Consider the following 21774-nt stretch of genomic DNA (forward strand, 5'->3'; position numbering starts at 1 on the left):
AGAATCGTGAGAAAATCGTGATCTTTATTTTAAGCAAAAAAAATCGCAATTCTCATTTTAGCCAGAATCGTGCAGCTCTACCCTACTGTAGACTGTACACTAGCATACTTTTTTTGGTCACATCCATATTGTATGTTTATTTCCCTCAATTAAACTATAAAAAATGTTTACAGGTTGATTTTTTTTCCGATCTCATAACTCTGTGGTTAGTTGTTTTGGAGATTAACGTTAACATATACTTTCTTTATTTAATGTATTGTTAGATTTTTTTTCTGCTAATGTCACATCCTTAATGCTGGAATTGCTTGTTTGTGTTTTTCAGGTAAACCGTCATGATTCCCATCACTGAGCTGCGGTATTTCGCGGACACCCAGCCGGCATACCGAATCCTGAAGCCATGGTGGGACGTGTTCACCGACTACATTTCCATCGTCATGCTGATGATCGCGGTGTTCGGCGGGACGCTCCAGGTCACCCAGGACAAGATGATCTGCTTGCCCTGCAAGTGGGTGGTCAACCAGACTTGCAAACACCACCTCAACGTCAGCGTCCCGCTTCACACCGAGCCCAAAGGCATCCAATACGACCTCGACCGGCACCAGTACAACTACGTGGACGCCGTGTGCTACGAAAACAAGCTGCACTGGTTCGCTAAATACTTCCCATACCTGGTGCTCCTCCACACACTCATCTTTTTGGCCTGCAGCAACTTCTGGTTCAAATTTCCACGCACCAGTTCCAAGCTGGAGCATTTCGTGTCCATTCTGCTGAAGTGTTTCGATTCGCCCTGGACGACCCGAGCACTTTCTGAGACCGTAGTAGAGGAGAGCGATCCCAAGCCGGCAGGGAAGATGAACGGCTCCATGGATAAGAAAGCCTCCAGTGTTAGCGATCAGGACGTGGAGGCGAGCGTCCCAATGCTGCAGAGGACCAAATCCAGGATCGAGCAGGGCATCGTGGATCATTCGGAGACCGGCGTGCTGGACAAGAAGGAAGGAGAGCAGGCCAAAGCGCTGTTTGAGAAGGTGCGTTTGAGATAAAGAAATTGATTGATTTATTCATTCATTTTCCATTGGCTTAGTCCCTGATTATCAGTTATTGCCATAGTGGAATGAACCGCCAACTATTCTGGCATATGTTTTAAACATTGATTGCAAATCCAAATCAAATCAAAATTAGAAAGTTAAGTTGTTAGTTACCATAACTGCTAAAATATTTTAACTAATTAACTAGTAACTAATGGCTATTAACAGTTAAAGTTATTAAATACAAGTATAGATAACCTGTAGTAATATAGTATGTAAGTGATCAAGAGTCATTTAGGGGCTGTTCACATATAGGATCTTTTGCCTGGGCAGGTTGGGTTTTTCTAATGGTTGCTTGCGGCTTGTGTGTGGTTTCCAGACACATCTCAACGTTTTACACCAGGAGTCATCCAATCAGCTACACATTTTGTATGGAATATACACGTTTCAGCAGAGATGGGAAGTAACGGAGTACAAATACTTTGTTACAGTACTTAAGTAGATATTTCTGGTGTCACTTTACTCCACTACATATTTTTCTGACAACTTTTTGCTTTTACTTCTTACATTTTTACACAAATATCTGAACTTTTTACTCCATACATTTTTTAAATCGGGCTCATTACTTTTCGTTTTCTTTACTTGTCATTGCACAATTTGAACGCCTTATTGATTTAGTCAATCTATTCTTTGTCATTGCGCGGCTAGCAACCTCTGATTGTGTACTGTAAATAGGCTTGTTTATTAAGCTTACATACATGACACTGAGGGAGTCTGTGATTTATTGTAATGTTTTTTTACTGGGTAACAAGCAAATCATAGCACATTATGTTTGCTGACCAATCAGAGCCTCTTGAGGTCAGGCCTTTCAGAGGAACTAGGAAATATGACAGATGTTTTCATGTTAGCTGATTAGCAGTATATAATTAAAGTAAGATATATATATATATATAGATAAATAACGTGATTTTATACCATTGAAGCATGAGCACACATTGCTTTGCATCTTGTAAACACAACCAAACCTTAAAAATACACCATGGACCACACCTTTTTTTAAATTGTTTTCATAAAAAAACCTTTATCAGAGCTACAGCAAAGGTGTGTTTCTCATCCTCTGATGAACATTTAAGTTTTTTTATTTCCTGCAGTTTCTATTTACCAGAAAGAAGATTTTTTTCAACACATTTCTAAACATAATAGTTTTAATAACTTAATTCTAATAACTGATTTATTTTGTCTTTGCCATGATGACAGTAAATAATATTTGATTAGATATTTCTCAGGATAATTATATTAAGCTTAAAGTGCCATGAAACCTCCTTGTTTCAGCAGGGTGTTTTCACACCTCTAGTTTGGAAGAAGTCAGGAAAGTGGGCGTGTCCAGCTCTGTTTAGGCGGGAGTGTAGGGGGAGGGAAAGAGGAAAGGTTTTGCATAAAAATGGGAGTTTCCGTTTGGGCACGCGCTAGTTTTCACAGAGGCAAAACAAACACACAGATGCAGGGGAGAAAGACCGTGACTGCATTTACATGGACATCAGTGATCGAATTACCTGCCAAATTATTAATTTGTCGACTTTAACTGCAGTTTGGCACTTTCACTTTCATTCAGGAACATTTCATGCATGCCCCCTGTGACAAATGACATATAAACGAGGAACTGCTGGCGGAGTGAAGTTTTAATGGAATGTTTGTTACCGCACGGCGAATGAGAGAAGAAAAACTCTGCATTTCTCTGTAACTTGGATGCACTCGGTAGGTAGTGTCAGAAAGCCGTGCATGTAGACTATTGTCACAAAATACCACAAAAATCCTACACGACGGTAATAGTTTGATTGCAGTGTTTACATGTTTACAATCAGAGAGCCGCATTTACAGCGGATCATTCAGTCTATAATATTGTAGTGATATTATGTCTTAAACACTGAAAGAGTACTGTTGACGATACGACCTAACTTTGCCATTGAATAAACATAAACAAAGATCACTGATCGCTTGCTTACAATTCTGTAGAGACCGGACAATTAGCACCAACTGGAGATGTGTCTTTTTTAAAAGGAGACGAGCAGCAAACCCGGATTTCACCATTTCCAGGTGCAAAAAGCTCTTGGGTAAAAAATGTTCTGTACAAACGTATTTCTGCTGCGTGCACCGTAATCCACACGTCAGTCCAGCTGCGCTCTCATAGCGGGGAAATGAAAACATTCTTGCTGCACATTTTTAAACAAAACACTGACGACCCGTGTCTCCAAACAATTCTTCTTCTTCCACTTGTTTTAGCTACACAATGTGACGTCTCTCTGCCGTCTGAACACGGTAACAGGTATAAACTGTCTTTGAAGCTATAATGCATATTAATGAAGTTGCACCTCATACACAATAGAGTGCGCTGATTGGTTTAAACCAGGTCTTTCTCGTGAATTAATGCTGCACACTCAGAGACGTCACGATGCACTCGCAGGTACAGAGATCTGCTCTCCACGCTGGAATAAATGCAAGGATCTAATTGGCGTGACGCAGCTTTAAAAATTAGTTTCAAACCAAAAGAACGAATTTGCTCAAAATAACGCAAAAACAACCAATTTTCACTTTTTAGTGAAAAATATGTGCCCTAATAGTGTTTATAGCAGCGTGAGACACATGCGACTGTCAACAGAAAAAATATTATCAGACATACTGTGAAAGTTTTCTTGCTGTGTTAAAAATATTTGAAGAAAAAAAAGGGCTAATAATTTTGACTTCTTTGTTTATTTTCAGGTGAAAAAGTTTCGCATCCATGTGGAGGAGGGCGACATCGTCCACCGTCTCTACATCCGCCAAATCATCATCAAAGTCATCCAGTTCCTCATCATCATCTGCTACACCATGTACTACGTGCACTACATCACCTTCAGCGTCACCTGCACAGTGGACATCGAGAGACTGACCGGATATCGCACATACCACTGTGCACATCCACTAGCCACACTTTTCAAGATCCTAGCCTGCTTCTACATCAGCCTGGTGGTGGTTTACGGCCTCATATGCATGTACACGCTGTACTGGATCATCAGTCGCTCGCTTAAACGATATTCATTCGAGTCTATCCGTGAAGAGAGCAGTTATAGCGACATCCCGGACGTCAAAAACGACTTCGCCTTTATGCTGCATATGATCGATCAGTACGACCCGCTGTACTCCAAGAGGTTTGCTGTCTTTCTGTCGGAGGTCAGTGAGAATAAGCTTCGGCAGCTGAATCTGAATAACGAGTGGACACTGGAGAAACTCCGACAGAGGATCACCAAAAACTCGCAGGAGAAGCTGGAGCTGCATCTGTTTATGCTGAGCGGGATTCCTGATACGGTGTTCGACCTGGTGGAGCTGGAGGTGCGTTGGGTTTATAGTGTTTTTAACAGGGTTTTTACAGTGATTTATCAGTGGTGGAAAGTGTCCTGAAAAATCATACTCGAACAAGACGCTGTTTACACTAATACATTTTAGTTTTAAAATGCAAAGTCTTGCTATGGTTATGCCTACTGTCAGCACTACCCTGGAGTTTTCAAGCCCTGTTTTGAAAACGCTGAAGAGGCCAATTTGGTTTTAAAACACTGCTGCTTTGTGTTATTGTGGATGGTGGAAAACGGAGACATCTGAAAACGAAGGCGTGGCTGCAGTAGGCTTGGGCGGTAATACGGTAATATGGTGTACCGCGGGATCTAAAAATAGCTATGGTATCAGTTTCAATACCGTCATAAAAACAATGCACTTATATAGGAGACAAGTATTAAATGTTATATATTATATATTCAATGCCTAAAAATGTGTGTGCGTGATTGTTATCAAGGGACAGTGTGGAGGAGAGAGAGGTGAGGTAAGATGGTGAGTCGCGCACCAAGTGCCCTGCTCTCGAGAAAAAAAACACAACCTCAGCAGTATTTCGGGCTTCGACTAAACGAAAAGGGAGACTAGGTAAATACAAACTAGAGGTCTGCATTCTCGCTGCTGTACCTAGGGAGCTAAGGGACCCGACCAGATTTCTTGCAGTGCGGGAATACATTTCCGATTAAAGCGAGCGAGCAATCTCGCTTCCACGTGGAATGGATACTGTTTATGTGTGTGTGCAGAGCCAGTGCATACATAGAGGCAACCCAGGTGTCTGCCTAGGGCGTCTGCGACCCCCTCCCCCCACCCCCCTGACCCCCCTTTTTTTTTTATTACACACAGTAATACCGTTTACCGAGGTAAAATAGGCAGGAGGTTTGACGGGATCAAAATTTGGATACCGCCCAAGCCTAGGCTGCAGATATTCGACATATGATTGGGGCTTTTTCCTCAATATTAAGTGCACTATCTTAACAAAATAATGAAAACATGATAGTCTATGAGGAACTGTATATTTTCATTTTGATAATAAGAACTTAACAGACACAAAAAATGTTGAGGCATTATGTAGCTCCATATTTATACGAGCGTCATCTTCACTGTGTGCATATTTATAGCAAAACGGAGCCTATAACAATACTGCCTTTCATTTTCATTGAAAAATATGAAACGTACCTAGTCTCTTTTGCTGAATATAGTTTTAATGATCAATATTGGCCATTATAAAGATATAACATACAAACAGTTTTACAATATAGGAAATAAAGGCCAGCAATCAGTCAAATGTGCAGACTCATTAAATAAAAAGATTAATTAATTGACAGGATATAGGAAAAAGCACAGAACACCAGTTCCAAGGGTTAGTTCTCTCAAAAATGACAATTGTCATCATTTACTCATCCTTCACTTGTTTTTTTTTGTTTGTTGTTGAGCATGTAAGATATTTTGAGGAATGCAGGAAACCGGTAGCCATTGACTTCTGTGGTATTTATTTTCCTACTATAGTAGTCAATTTCCAACATTCTTCAAAATATCTTCTTTTGCATATGCAAATACAAGTTCAGATCAGCTTCTTCTTTAGTAAGCATTTGATGCCTGAAGGGTTTGTTTTTTATTCTGTGCTTCGCAGCTGCAGGGGAAAGTCAGAGCTGTTTCCTCCCACAGGGCTGTCATGTTTTTTTTAACCCTATAATTGTGAAGGATGAAGTGTGTAATTTCAGTGTCATTAACTTCACCAAATGAAACAGCGCAGATAATGAGCTTTCTAGAGTCATATTGTCTATGCAATTCATTCAAAATAGTCCTAGTCCAATCACACATTATTCATTCAATAATTCTCTGCTTTATATACAGTTTAAGACACAATTATTACCCCTGTGAAATTAGTTTTGGTTAAATATTTCCCAAGTGGTGTTGGCATTCCTGTAACATTTGCTTAAATGCTTAAAAAATGCATAGTACCCAAAGTAAATTGCATACAATTGTTTTTAAAGGTGACACACCGAGGTTTATTCCCTAATAGTCAAAGTCACTGTAAATGTTATTGAGCAATTATTGAGTATTTAAACTTAAGACACACTGACAAATAAAAATCTGCCTAAACTTTTAATCTTTACTAATGCCTGCAGAAGACTGTAATTAAGAGGTATTATTTTGAAAAGACAATTGGATTGAAGGTTCAAGCCAAATTTTCTTTTTTGATAACAGTACCTTAACAATTAGTGTTTTATACATGTTTGTTTTATACATGGCAGTAAATAATATTTGTCTAGATATTTTTCAAGACACTTCTAGGTTAATTAGGTTAACTAGGCAGGCTAGGGTAATTAGGCAAGTTATTGTATAATGATGGTTTGTATAATTATGGGGGGGGCACCGAAGATTTTAAAGATTGTTTATTAGATTTTATTAGAGATTCACTCCCACTGCAGAATCATCTCAATTGATCTAACATTATAAATTATTTTCCAAATAGAGATGTGAAGTCATCTGCTGAAATCGTATTTATATCGCAATATGTGTATTATAAAAAACATGTGGATAAATGTTATGTACCCTCACATATAAAAATTATCTTTAGCTCTAGGGATGTAACGGTATCATAATTTCACAGTACGGTAATACCTCGGTATGAATGTCATGGTACGGTATTTATTGAACCATTTACAGGAAAAACAAAACTTATGAAAATGCTCCAAAAAAGTGCCAAAAGTGTCAATGACATACAAATTAGCCATCTATCTGTAAGCTTTGAAACAGGAACTTCAATTTTAATAACAAAAAATTATTAAACCATGTAAAAAAATAAAGTTTCAATTTAGTAGTGTTGAAAACTCGTCACATTCAACATTAAATCACTCACTCACTCTCTTAGATAGAGATGGGTTTAAAGGAAAATTATCATATAAATATAATCTGGTAAAAGCTGGTATCTCTGGGCATTTACAATTTCCCCTGCAACAGAAAAAAAAACCTTTCATTTGGGACTGAGGTTTCTGGGACAGAGAGACTTGGCCCAGGTTGACAGCAGTGGGTAACGCTGTGCATTGTCTTTCCCCCACTTGAGAGGACAAACCATGAGTGCGATAGAGGTCTCTTTGCGGTACAAGTCAATGTCTGCATCAATCTGAACAGTGTGCTGTGTTTCTGCAGTCCCCATGACTGTTATTAGTCGTATTCCCCACCTTGCAGGCACGTGCACATATAGGGCTCAACCTGTGCAGTGCACATGCCCTTTTTAGTCTTGGATAGAAAATTCCCTTCCAAAATGAATAAAAGTGCCCCCGCGACGCGACACACCCTCCATCCCGCCCTTCAGTAGACGCGCGACAACCCCGCTCTTGAGTATGCGCGCTCAACCCCCCCTCCCCGCTTTACAGTACGCGCGCGACAACACAGCTGATCAGAACGCGCGCGACAACACCGTTATTCAGTACGCGCGCGGCGACAACACCCGCTTTAGGTTTCGATCATTTCCAGCTCTTTTTCATCTCCTCTACTAGCAGCACACTCCATTTCCGCATTACTGGATCTGTAGCGACAACAGATCGCAAAGGATGATGGCCATGCCTGGGCTGATGGGAATTGTAGTTTCCGCTACCTCCCGTTCGCTTCATTCGCCTGAGCAAATTTTCTCAGAAGACCTATAGTTTTATCGAGTCATGCGACTACGGTAATATTGAAAAAAATTGCTATTGCGGTATGACGGTATTTACAATACTGTTACATCCCTATTTAGCTCCCTTCACAGATTCTCAAATGGATTTAAGTCAGGACATTGGCTGGGCCTCTCCAAAATGAATGAATGTTTTTTATAACTCTCATCTTCTCTGCGTTTGATGCAGGTTCTGAAACTGGAGCTGATTCCAGACATCACGATCCCGCCGATCATCGCACAGCTCTCAAATCTGAGAGAGATGTGGCTTTACCACACGCCGGCCAGAATCGAAGCTCCGGCTCTGGCCTTTCTGCGGGAAAACCTCACATCCCTGCACATCAAGTTCACAGACATCAAGGAGATTCCGCTGTGGATCTACAGCCTCAAGAACCTCAGCGAGCTCCATCTGACGGGAAACCTAAGTGCAGAAAACAACCGATTCATCGTCATCGACGGCCTGCGGGAGCTCAAGAGACTCAAAGTGCTGCGGCTGAAGAGCAACCTCACCAAACTGCCTCAGGTCAGGAATACACTGTCAGTCACAGCACATTAGTAGAGCAGAAAAATATAAGAGAAAACTGCATATAAATGTAAAAGCAATGTGTAGAAATAATATTAACTAATATTTGACATGCACTAATGAATATTAGTAGTAACAGTAATATTGTAGCACAGATGTATTGTTAATTAAAAAAACTAAATTATGTATATATATAAAATAATTGTTTGTTAATTTGACATATTTTTTGTTTATAAATTTTATTTGTTTTTATGTATGTCAATTAACACATAAATACATTTACACACACACACACACACACACACGTATATATATATATATATATATATATATATATATATATATATATATATATGTATATATATATATATATGTATGTGTGTGTGTGTGTGTGTGTGTGTGTGTGTGTGTGTATATGTATATATATATATATATATATATATATATATATATATATATATATATGTATGTGTGTGTGTATATATATATATATGCATGTATGTGCGTGTGTGTGCGTGTATATATATATATATATATATATGTATGTATATATATATATATATATGTATGTATGTATGTATGTATGTATATATATATATATATATATGTATATATATATATATATATATGTATATATATATATATATATATATATATATATATATATATATATATGTATATATATATATATATATATATATATGTATATATATATATATATATATATATATATATATGTGTATATATATATATGTATATATATATATATGTATATATATATATATGTATATATATATATGTATATATATATATGTATATATATATACGTATATATATATACGTATATATATATACGTATGTATATATATATATATACGTATGTATATATATATATATACGTATATATATATATATATATATACGTATATATATATACGTATATGTATATATATATATATGTGTGTATATATATATATATGTATATATATATATGTATATATATATATATGTATATATATATATATGTATATACATATATACATACAGGACTTTAAATTAACAAGCGCCAACCCGCCAAATGCAGGTAGATTTCAGCTTTGGCGGGTTAGACAGACACCTCCACTAGCCACTTTGGCTGGTTGAAAATTATTTTTAAATTGTAGTTATCTTAAAAGCAGGGTTCGACAATATAAGGATGACCCAATATGCGTGCAAATGTGATCTTAGAATCGAGAAGTAAAATAATTGTGATCACGCGAGCAGAAGAAAGCAAATGAATACCGAATGAGAGGATGATGATCGCTCGTGCTAACAGCTGATGTGATGCGCGCGACTGCTTAACACGTGCACGCTCCCGAATCGTGAAGCCACCGTGTCTGGAACAGGTTCTGGAAACGCAACTATCATTGGTTCTCTTTCAAATAAATTAGACAAAAAGTGATGAACATGCACCCACAGTCCTGATGCTTTTAAGAGCTCAAAATGTGTCTTTATGTAAGCAGAACCGGTTGCTTTCACTTTGAACAGATTATTAAATGGCCTAAAGTTAACCGTGTACATGTGATCATTCTTTTATTAACACGCACGGTATGTTTTACCTGCTTTCATTTGCTTACGGTTTTATTTGCTTTTATTTTTGTTAAAATGGTTTAATTATTATTATATTTTTTTTACAACGTTGCTTTAATGGGAGATGAACTCTCCATTAATGTGCAGTCAACTGGTGATCTGAGAGTTCTTTAGCCACAACAGATTACTGTGCATATTTTTGATACATGACAACAATTATTTTTTTTTAAAAAGTCAATTGCTTTTCTTTCTTTTTTTAAGAATTTTTGGTTAAATAAAAAGTATATACAGCTATACTTTGCTTGTTTTGACACAATAAAATTTTGTGGCTTAGAAATAATTATTGTTTCATGTGGTTATAGAGATAAATTTGGTATATCGTTAATTTTGAGCTCTAAAAGAAGTCTTGTGAAATAAACACTAATTGCAATATAACACTATGAAACCATGACTAATTTGCTCATGCTCATTGAGCAAGCTCATACTCGACACACAAAAAGTAAAATGAATGAGGCATGTGGACATAACATAAAACTTAAATCAAGTAACTTTTAGCATGTCAACGTCAAATTTATGCATATAAAATATATTTTCCCAACAACAAAATTGTGGCTAGTCAAAATGCAGAGTGGCTAGTAACATTGGAAAAATACTAGCCACAGTGGTCGGTGATTTAAAAAAAGTTAATGTAAAGCCCTGTATGTATGTGTGTATGTATGTATGTGTGTGTGTGTGTGTGTATGTGTATATATATATATATATATATATATTCAGATGTAATTTAGTTCATAAAGGCACATTGGTAAGTTCTAGCAAAAAATAGCATTTTTTTTCATTTGAAATTCTGCTGTATTTGTATTTAAATTCTGTGCATGTTGTTAATTTTGGAGCTCTGTTGCCCCTGCAGGTGGTGACAGACGTTGGTGTCCATCTGCAGAAGCTCTCCATCAATAACGAAGGCACCAAACTGATGGTCCTGAACAGTCTGAAGAAGATGGTGAACCTGACAGAGCTGGAGCTGCTGTGCTGTGATCTGGAGAGGATCCCGCACTCCATATTCAGCCTGCACAATCTACAGGTAAACCCCAATATGTGTAGCACAGCTAGTGATATTCCCCCAGCGATAAACTTTCAGGTAAACCGTTCATGGGACTGATTTCAATTTAATAAAGTTCCTTTTTCAGCTTTGATGTTGTAATGTAATTAAAATACAATCAGTTAAATATATATATATTTTTTAAGTGTATAACAAGGTTGAAGACCGTTTAAACGCACACGCAGTCAGAAGCAGCAGGTTAGCACAGAAACTGCATTTTAAAAACTATGGTAAAATACATCTTCATATTTTAAAGACATGTCGCAAAACAGTGCAATTTAATGCAGTGCTTCTTGTTAAGTCTGAAATCCACCTCATATCATATGTCAATCAGGCAGTGAAGATCGTTTATTTTTAAAGAAAACCTTAAGAAGACCTTAAATACGGCAAAATTTTTTTTTTTTTTTTTTTTTTAACTGCATACTTGTCCCAAAAACCCTTCAAACAACCTTTGAAAATTGTGCTACACTATAAACCATGTAGCATGGACCGATTGACTTCCATTGCAGAAACAAACACACCATAGAAGTCAATGGGTATCAGCTACCAGCATTTTATATTCAACAAAAGAAAGAGATTACATCAGTTTTGTTTTTGAATCTGCCACTATGCTGGCACACAGGCATTTATAGCTCCGCCCTCTTTTGATAAGAGCACAATCTCATTTGAATTTAAAGCGACAGTCACCAAAATGGCACAACTAGGATCAAAGCCTAATTAAAGGGGCAGTTTTTAGAGAGTTATAAAACATTATTTGCTTGGTATTTTGAGCTGAAACTTCGCATACACACTAGGGACATCAGAGACTTATTTTACATCTTGTAAAAAGGGACATAATAGCTCCTCTTTTAGTCTTAAAATCCAGGGTTCCTTATAATATTGCATAACATTGCATATTGGCATCTGTATATTTCCTAACACTTGGCGTTTCACCACAGGGTTTTTCATGCTCATACAAGCCCCTTAATCTGACATTCACGTCATATTAATGACACAATGTCTACGTTAAATTAATTTTAATCATATGTCAACATTAAAAATCTTCCATAATTCATCTTGTTTAATTGTTTGTTGTTTTTATTGTATTTGTTTTAAATCAATTGTTTTGCCATGAATATAGCCTTTGTTGCTGACATGGCATGACATTAAAATATATGATATAACATGATTTCTGCAGGGGTCTTAAAGGAGACAGACCTATTATGTCCCCTCTTTTACAAGATGTTTGATTTCAGCTTAATGTAACACAAATAATGTTTTATAACTCTCTGCTCATTTTAGGCTTTGATCCTAATTGGGCCGTTTTGCTGACTGTTGCTTTAAATTCAAATGAGATTGTGCTCTTTGAAAAGAGGGCGGAGCTACAAATGCCTGTGTCAGCAAAGTGGCAGTTTCTCATAGATATATACACTAGATATCGCATAGGGACCCTGAGCATGCGACAATAGCGCCGCCACATTGGTACAGTGCTCCCAGGACAAATGTCATTCAACTGCACTAGTCAAGACAGTGTTACTACGTGAAGATACTGGACTCTAGCGATGTCTACGGGTGTAGTAACGAGCAAACAAAGAAAACAAAGCACAAAAGCAGAACATTTCATAGGTAATATTACGTTTTTTCTGTTTTTGTATGTTCTGAACTTTTGTGCTAATCAGGTAACGTTATTGATGATAACAGTCACTTACTGCAGTCACCATACGGCAAAGCAGCTTTAACTCGCACTAAACACTCGGCTTATGCTAGTTTTGTTGAATAAAATCAGCAAACAATGCAAAAGAAATATGACAACGAGATGCTGCGCTGCCAGAAACTTGTATTATTGTCGGCTAACGTTAGTGAAAGAGTCGTTCGGGGGATTCATTCACAAACGAATCGCTCCCTCCGTCAGTATGAGAAGTGAAAGCAGGAGAGGAGGTGTGTTTTAGGACATGATTAATCACATTTAACAGGGAGGGTGAATAGTACATTTCTGTACACACAAACACAAGCTTTTGTCAGGAATGCCCGTGCAGTCACTGATCCATCAATGTAGAAAAGTTATGTAAAATTATAATTTTCGTAATTAGAAAAAAAAAATACATACTAACATCCAGGAAAACTCCTGATCATAGATATATGTGTATATGTGTATATCTCTGGCTTTGGATGGCCACAGTCCTCCACTGTACCTTGGTCCCGCATTCATTTCAAAGGAGCGCTACCCTGTACCAAGATGGCGGCGCTATTGACGCATTCCATCCAATAGACAACAATAGGCCAGGCGACATCTAATGTATTTATCTATGGCAGTTTCTCACTCAGGGCTGTTTATGCTAATGAGGCAGCGATGGTTACTAGTGGGCGGGCTTTCCCCCTCTGATGACACGTACAAAGAGAGAATGTCAAAGTGTTTCTACAGTTTTTATCAAGTGTGATTATAAACAAATAGAACTAATAACTGATTACCATTAGAAGCTGGTTATAGTCACAGACTGTTGTCTCACAACTGTGTGTAAACTCCTTATAAAAGTGCATAATAGGTCCCAATTAAAGGATATAATGAAAACCAAAACTCCCATGATTTTATACTCAGTCATCAAACCACGCATTAGTTTGTTGTGAATATGCGCACTCTAGTGGCCAAAATTACATACTGTGCCTTTAAAAGTGTTGTTCTATTTCCCCACCTGTAGGAAATTGATCTGAAGGACAACAACCTGAAGACCATCGAGGAGATCATCAGTTTCCAGCATCTCCACAGGCTGGTGTGTTTGAAACTCTGGTACAACCAGATCGCCTACATCCCCATCCAGATCGGCACGCTCACCAACCTGGAGCGCCTATACCTGAACAGAAACAAAATTGAGAAGATCCCGGCTCAGCTGTTCTTCTGCAGGAAGCTGCGTTATCTGGACCTCAGTCACAATAACCTGACCAGCATTCCTGCAGACATCGGCTTCCTTCAGAACCTGCAGTACTTTGCTGTGACCGCCAACAGAGTGAGTACGGAGTATAAATATTATAGAGTACATATCTTCTCATTTATTTATTTATTTATTTTATTTTTTTATCCATCAAAAATTAATAGTATGGAAGTCAATGGGTACAGGTTACCATGTTGCCAGAACATTCTTTGGAATATCTTCGTTTGTGTTTAACAGAAGAAAGAAAATCCAATCGGTTAAATTTTAAAAATCATTTTAAACACCATGATAATAATAATTTTGAAGAAGAAGAATTACGTGAACATTCTTCAAAACATCTTCATTTGTGTTTAACAGAAATATGGAACTTAAACAGTTTTTTTCTATCCCTTTAAACATCGTTTTAAAGATATATTTTGTTTTAAAGAATTACTGAAACATTCTTCAAAATATCTTGTGTTTTAATTTTTTCCACCTGTTTAAACGTCAAAATAATACCAATTGTTAAAAGAATTATTAGAACATTCTTCTGAATATCTTCTTTTTTTGTTCAACAGAAGAAACGCAAATTGGTTTTTTATTATGTCTATCAGTTTAAACATCACAATAAAAAGAAAAATAAGTTTTGTTTAAATGTTTTTAGGGGAAAAGTTACTAGAAGATTCTTCAAAATAACTTATTTTGTGTTCAACAAAAAAATTCAAACAGGTTTTTTTATCCCTTTAAAATTCATATTAATACAATTTTTTGGAAGAATTACTAGAACATTCTTTAGAATATCAACTTTTGGTTTCAATAAAAGAAACTCAAACTGGTTTTAATTTTTTCTATCTCTTTAAACAGCATAAAAAAATATATCAAACCCTTTGAACTCAAAACAGCCGCTTTGGATGGGAAAATAAATAAATAAATAAATAAATAAATAAATAAATAAATAAATTGTGTAGAATTACCAAAGAAACAAATAAATTACACATAAATAACATAAATAACAAATGAAGTAAATAGGTCAATATATTAAAATTTTAAATAGTTGAGAATTAACGAACACAAACAAATAAATGAAGTAAATAGGTCAATAAATAAGTCAATAAATTAGCATTTTAAATGGTGTAGAATTAACAAACAAGTATATCATAAATACATTAAAAAAATTACATAAATAACATAAATTACAAATAAAGTAAATAGGTCAATAAATAAGTCAATTAAATTTTTAATTGTTAATTAAAACAAACAAACAAACACATAAATAACTTAAATCAATAACATAAAGTAAATAGGTCAATGTATGTCAATAAATTAACATTTTAAATGGTACATAATTAACAAACAAATAAATAAATGAAACATAAATAAATAAAAATAAAGCAAATAGATCAATAAATAAGTCAATAAATAAAAAATAATTGTGCAAAATTAACAAATAAAAAATAAATAAATACCACACACATATAAATAAATAAACAAACAAATAAATAAGTCAATAGGTCAATAAATAAGTCAGTAAATAAAATCTTTAAAGTGTCTAGAACGAACCATCCAAACTCTTTATGGCAGATTTCTAAAAACTAAATGTTTTATTTCTGCCATGATGACAGCACATAATGTTTGACTAGTTATTTTGTGAGACACTAGTATTCAGCTTAAAGTGACATTAACTAGATTCATTAGGCAAGTTTGGTTAATCAGGAGAGTCGTTGGACAACAGTGGTTTGTTCTGTAGACTATAGGTTTCTTAGGGCAAGGCAGTATTTAGGCAACATGGTGGCTCAGTGATTAGCTGCGTGAGTTGACATTTCTGTGTGGAGTTTGCATGTTCTCCCTGTGTTGGCCTGGGTTTCCTCCAGATGCTCCGGTTTCCCCCACAGTCCAAACACATGCATGTGTATGATTGTGTGTGTGAATAAGTGTGATGGGTGTTTCCCAGTACCGGGTTGCAGCTGGAAGAGCATCCACTGTGTAAAACATATGCTGCATAAGTTGGCGGTTCATTCCGCTGTGACGACCCCTGATAAATAAAGGGATTAAGCCGAACGAAAATGAATGAATGAAGGCTGTTTCATTCCAGCCGAACTAAAAGAAAGAACAATATAACAGGAAATACTGTGAGTTTATTCAGATGTTCTTGTTGTGCTTCATCAGTTGGTCCTAACAGCAGGCCTTTGATGTCTTGTTCTAATTGAGTTGATGTTTATTTGAAGTAACGTCATTATGGGTTTAGTTTTAGCCCACTATAATGACCTGCTGTACTCGGTCCTCAACAGGAGGTCCCATAAAGCTGCTATTTTCAGAAACAAGCCACACACGCATTCTTAAACACACCCGTGACTAAAAACAAGCACAAGAACACATCAAACTCAAAACGCATGATGTGCAGGTTATGTGCCTTCATGATCATGATCCTGCACTGTATGCATGTGTGTTTACCAGAATGACCTGACTCTCATCCAAAGAATTCGGAAAACTGTATAATGCTGTTTCCACACTAGAAAGTGCTCAAATGGAGGTGTGCGTGTGCGTGCGTGCGCTGAGCCAGTACCAGTAAGATCAACAGTAAAAAGGACAAAATCAAGAATGCATGATTTTACACTCACCGGCCACTTTATTAGGTACACCTGTCCAACTGCTTATTAATGCAAATTTCTAATCAGCCAATCACATGGCAGCAACTCAATGCATGTAGGCATGTAGACATGGTCAAGACGATCTGCTGCTGTTCAAACCGAGCATCAGAATGGGGAAGAAATGTGATTTAAATGACTTTGGACATGGCATGGTGGTTGGTGCCAGACGGGCTGGTCTGAGTATTTCAGAAACTGCTGATCTACTGGGATTTTCACGCACAACCATCTCTAGGGTTTACAGAGAATGGTCATAAAAAGAGAAAATATCAAGTGAGCGGCAGTTCTGTGGGGACAAATGCCTTGTTGATGCTAGAGGTCAGAGGAGAATGGCCAGACTGGTTCCAGCTGATAGAAAGGCAACAGTAATTCAAATAACCAGGTCCATCCCGGTACTAGTAAAGTGTACCTAATAATGTGGCCGGTGAGTTTTTGTGCATGTGCTGTGTGTATACATATGTTATGTATATGTTTGTGTGTATATATGTGTGTGTGTGCCAGATTTAGCCGCTAGCTCTGGAGGTAATTGGTTTTCCTGTGTGTAATGTGTTTTGAGGGTCTCCGCCCTGCAGAGTGAGTGCCTTCAAATGGGCCCCGCTGTTCATTACAGACAGATTATATTACAGTGCTCTCTGGAATACTCTATTCCGATTGGCCGGTCGTGTCATGCTGCAGTCAGATATAGAGTATAATGACCTGTAAACTGGATGACGGACTGTTTTACTGCAGAGATTTAGAGTTTCTGCATAGCTGTGCTGGGTTTATGTTTCTCACTTCATTCCATATAAAATAACCCTCATCACCTGACACCACTCACTGTACATTATCCTTTAGGTGACACGTAAAACACACAGAAATAATCACACGTGCTGAACACAGCTGAAGTCACATCAACATGTTTTAGATGCTCTCTAGTGTCTGACATGCCCCGCCCTCTTCTTCTCATCTGCTTCTCATTTGACGCGCTTGAGCTCAACCTCTCACTGTTAGAGCTGTGATAGAAGCGAAATGCTATTGGCTGTTTTTTTTAAAGGGGAGGAGCTACTCTGCCCCGCTCTCTCCATGTTTCAGTTGAGATTACGTCAAACATTGAATAAAAATGCGCACTACATGGGTGTAAACAATTTTACATTTCATATGTGCTTCGTCTGTTTCAGATTGAAACTTTGCCACCTGAGTTGTTCCAGTGTAAGAAGCTGCGGACGCTGAATCTGGGAAATAACTGCCTTACCGCTCTGCCATCCCGTTTCGGGGAGTTAAGCGGCCTGACGCAGCTGGAGCTCCGCGGGAATCGTCTGGAGGGATTACCGGTGGAGCTTTCCGAATGCCGCCTCCTGAAGCGCTCGGGTCTGATCGTGGAGGAGGATCTGTTCAACACTTTACCTCCAGAGCTCAAGGAGCAGCTCTGGAGAACTGATAAAGAACAAGCCTGAGGGGACGCCTTCATGTGGTCTTCTGCTTCCATTTCAGATTTTTTTTTTAAATGATTTTTAATTTTGTGGACGATTATTGCTTTTGTGTTTTTATCCGTTTGAAGGGAAGTTGCGGACCGTAAAGTGCCATTTGTCCCTGGAAACACACATACACTGATACACACTCTCAATCTGGTGGTTAAACCTAACTACTTTCTGTTTTGGTGAGTTATACCTATTCATATGAATTCATACGATCTCATTTGTACCAAACTTTTGTCTGATTTTCATCATGAATGCCCACATTTAAATGGTACATTTAACCATCGTAATTATTTTAGCATGACGGACCATCTAACTTTACCATCAAATAAATATAATGAAGTCTGCTACTAAGCGCAAGTCACAAAATCACATAAAAATGTTTTGTTTTTATCATGAAGGCCCACGTTTCAAAATAATTTACAATCCAGCGTACAATTTTTAGCATGTTGGACCATCTAACTTTACTGCAAAAAAAAAAAAAAGTAAGAAGGCTGCTACCAAACATAAGTCACAATACCACATAAACAATATTTTTAGCATGAAGGCCCACGTTTCAGAACCATTTATACTTTACAAACCATTGTGCAATTGTTTTGCATTAAGATCCATCAAAGTTTACTGTCAAAAAAATAGTATGAAGGCTACTACTAATCATTAAGTCACAAAACCACATGAAAACATTATATTTTTAGCATGAAGGCCCATGTTTCAAAACCATTTATAATTGACGAACCATTCTATAATTAATGCGTTTGTTTCTTGTCCATTTGAAGGAAAGTTGCGGACTGTAAAGTGCCGTCTGTCCCTGTAAACACACATACACTGATACACACACTCGATCTGGTGGTTATTTTATGTTTTGGTGAGTTATTATAAATTAATCCTAATTCATACGATCTGATTTACATCAAAATTTTGTGATATTTTCATCATGAATGCCCAAGTTTAAATGGTACATTTAACCATCGTAAATTTATTAGCATGACGGACCATCTAACTTTACCATCAAATAAATATAATGAAGTCTGCTACTAAACGCAAGTCACAAAATCACATGAAAATGTTTTGTTTTTAGCGTCAAGGCCCATGTTTCAAAATAATTTACAATCCACCGTACAATTTTTTAGCATGACGGACCAACTAACTTTACTATCAAAAGAGTAGTTTGAAGTCTGCTACTAAACGCAAGTCACGAAATCACATGAAAATGTTGTTTTTAGCATCAAGGCCCACGTTTCTAAATAATATACAATCCACCGTACAATTTTTTGCATAAATAAGCATCTAACTTTACCATCCTAAAATAGTTTGAAGGTTGTTACTAATCAAGTCACAAAATCACACGAAAACCTTATATGTTTGGCATGAAGGCCCACATTACAAAAGGATTCATAATTTACAAACCATTGTACAATTAATGCATTCGTTTCTTGTCCTTTTGAAGAGAAGTTGCGGACCGTAAAGGGCCATCTGTCCCTGGAAACACACATACACTCATACACACACTTGATTTGGTGGTTAAACGTAACTTTTTTATGTTTTATGGAGTAAATTCAATTCATATGAATTTATACGATCTTTTTTGTACCAAACTTTTGTGTGATTTAATTATTTTTTGCCTGAAAGCCCACAATTAAATGGTACATTTAACCATTGTACTATTTTACCATGATGGACCATTTAACTTTACCATCAAAAGAATAGTGTGAAAGCTGATGCTAAACGTAAGTCACAAAATCACATAAAAATTAAATATTTTTAGCATGAAGGCCCACGTATTAAAATAATTTACAAACCTCCAGACAATTTTTAGTATGAAGGACCATCTTTACTGTCCTTTTCTTTACTGTCCTTCTTTTGACTTTACTGTCAAAAAAAAAAAGCTTGAAGGCTGCTACTAAAATACTAAAAGTCAAACTCAACATAACTATAACAAAATTATACAAAATCATGCAATTATTATTTTTTTATTAATTTGTTTTAAGCATGAAGTCTGTCCCTAAACATAATGTCATAAAATCAAATAAAAACGTAAATTTTTTAACGTAAAGGCCCACACTTAAACATAACAGACACAAAATATTACAAAGCGAAATATTTTTAACATGATTCCTGTCACAATTTGACACAAAACAAGTCATTTTTAGCTTAACATTAATTTGCTTAGCAAACATAACATCGACAAAAGTTGAGTTTTTAGCATGACGGTTCATCTCTAAACATGACGTCATAGAATCAAACAGAAATGGACATTTTGACTTTGCGTATCTAAACATAACAATAACAAAGTCATTCAAAAAATATGCAAATGGTTTAATTATTTATTCAATTATTTATTTTAGCCTTGAAGGCTGTCCCAAAGCATAATGCCATGAAATTCCCACACTTAAACAAAAAGACACTAAATTGTACTAAAACGTTAGAACTATAACATGACGACCTGCGTTAATGCACTACGGTCACAAAATGATACAAAAACAAGCAGTTTTTTATGTTTACATTTTTTTAAAAGCAATACGAAACAAAACATAAAATTTAGCATGAAGGTCGATGTCTAATCATGCTGTCAAAAAAATGTGAAATTTTGACTGCGCGCATCTAAACATAACCCTAGCAAAATCATACCAAACTATGCGACTTGATTTTGTGATTGTTTAGCGATGTGCTTTTATTATTTAAAAATAATTTAAAAATGTGCTATTGGTTTAATTATTTATTAATTTATTTTAAGCATGAAGGCTAACCGTAAACATAACGTCATAAAATTGAACGAATACAATTTTTAACATAGTCCCACACTTAAACATAATTGACACTTAATTGTACAAAAGCGTAATATGTTTAACATTACACACTTGTTATAACATTACGGTCACAAAAGATACAAATACAAGCATTTTTTTATATTTACATATTAGTAATATGAAACAAAAACTTTTTTTTTTTAAATTTTAATATTCGTTAACTTGCCAAACATAACATTCACAAAAGTTCATTTAATAACCTGAATGTCATCAAATCAACAGCGTAATGTTTATTATGAAGCCCCACCCAAAACTATATAATAATGAATAATTGAAAACATCGCATGAGATCGTACAAATTCCTATGAATTCGTGGCTAATTTGCAGAAAACGTAAACTAGCTATGAATTGCCATGCGATTGTGTTGATGCACTCACTTTAAACATTCTCCTACACACACACATTTTGCAAGGTCAAGTCATTGATGTTTTGCTGCCCCCTAAGGGCACGGAGGGCATGCAAATGACAGCGGTGTTGTTGTTGTTGTGAGTGCCTATGTTAAAGCAGTGGCATTATGGGAATGCGTAGAAATAACAAGCAATATGTGATCTGTGCGTTATTTTACTTCCAGCCAGGGAAGAGTTGACTGTTTATGAATGTGCCAGATGAGTTATCGACTATGTAAATGTACATGCCAAAAAGGTCATATATGAAATCTACTACTTATATATATGCTTTCAAAGACTACGGATGCCACAAATGTCTTGCTGAAATCTTACACTCCACAGACTCTACTTAAAGATTAGGAAGCTACA

At 36.3% G+C, this 21774-nt stretch overlaps 2 protein-coding genes across 2 annotated transcripts in view; one reads left to right on the forward strand and one right to left on the reverse strand.

Annotated features, from left to right (window-relative positions):
• Positions 1–18697, forward strand: part of lrrc8aa (leucine rich repeat containing 8 VRAC subunit Aa) — a 46745-nt gene extending 28048 nt beyond the window's left edge. Inside the window, 6 exon segments of the mRNA NM_001029949.1 lie at positions 323–1025; positions 3783–4391; positions 8231–8563; positions 11040–11210; positions 13904–14209; positions 17916–18697. Of these exon segments, the coding sequence (NP_001025120.1) occupies positions 333–1025; positions 3783–4391; positions 8231–8563; positions 11040–11210; positions 13904–14209; positions 17916–18191 (2388 nt within the window). The 5' untranslated portion in view covers positions 323–332 and the 3' untranslated portion in view covers positions 18192–18697.
• The window catches only part of cdk5rap2 (CDK5 regulatory subunit associated protein 2), a 635428-nt gene that overhangs the window by 323134 nt on the left and 290520 nt on the right, over positions 1–21774 (reverse strand). The window lies entirely within an intron of this gene.

The sequence above is a fragment of the Danio rerio genome, chromosome 21, assembly GCF_052040795.2.
Source record: "Danio rerio strain M-AB ecotype USA chromosome 21, GRCz13ab, whole genome shotgun sequence".
In the NCBI taxonomy this organism is placed as follows: Eukaryota; Metazoa; Chordata; class Actinopteri; order Cypriniformes; family Danionidae; genus Danio; species Danio rerio.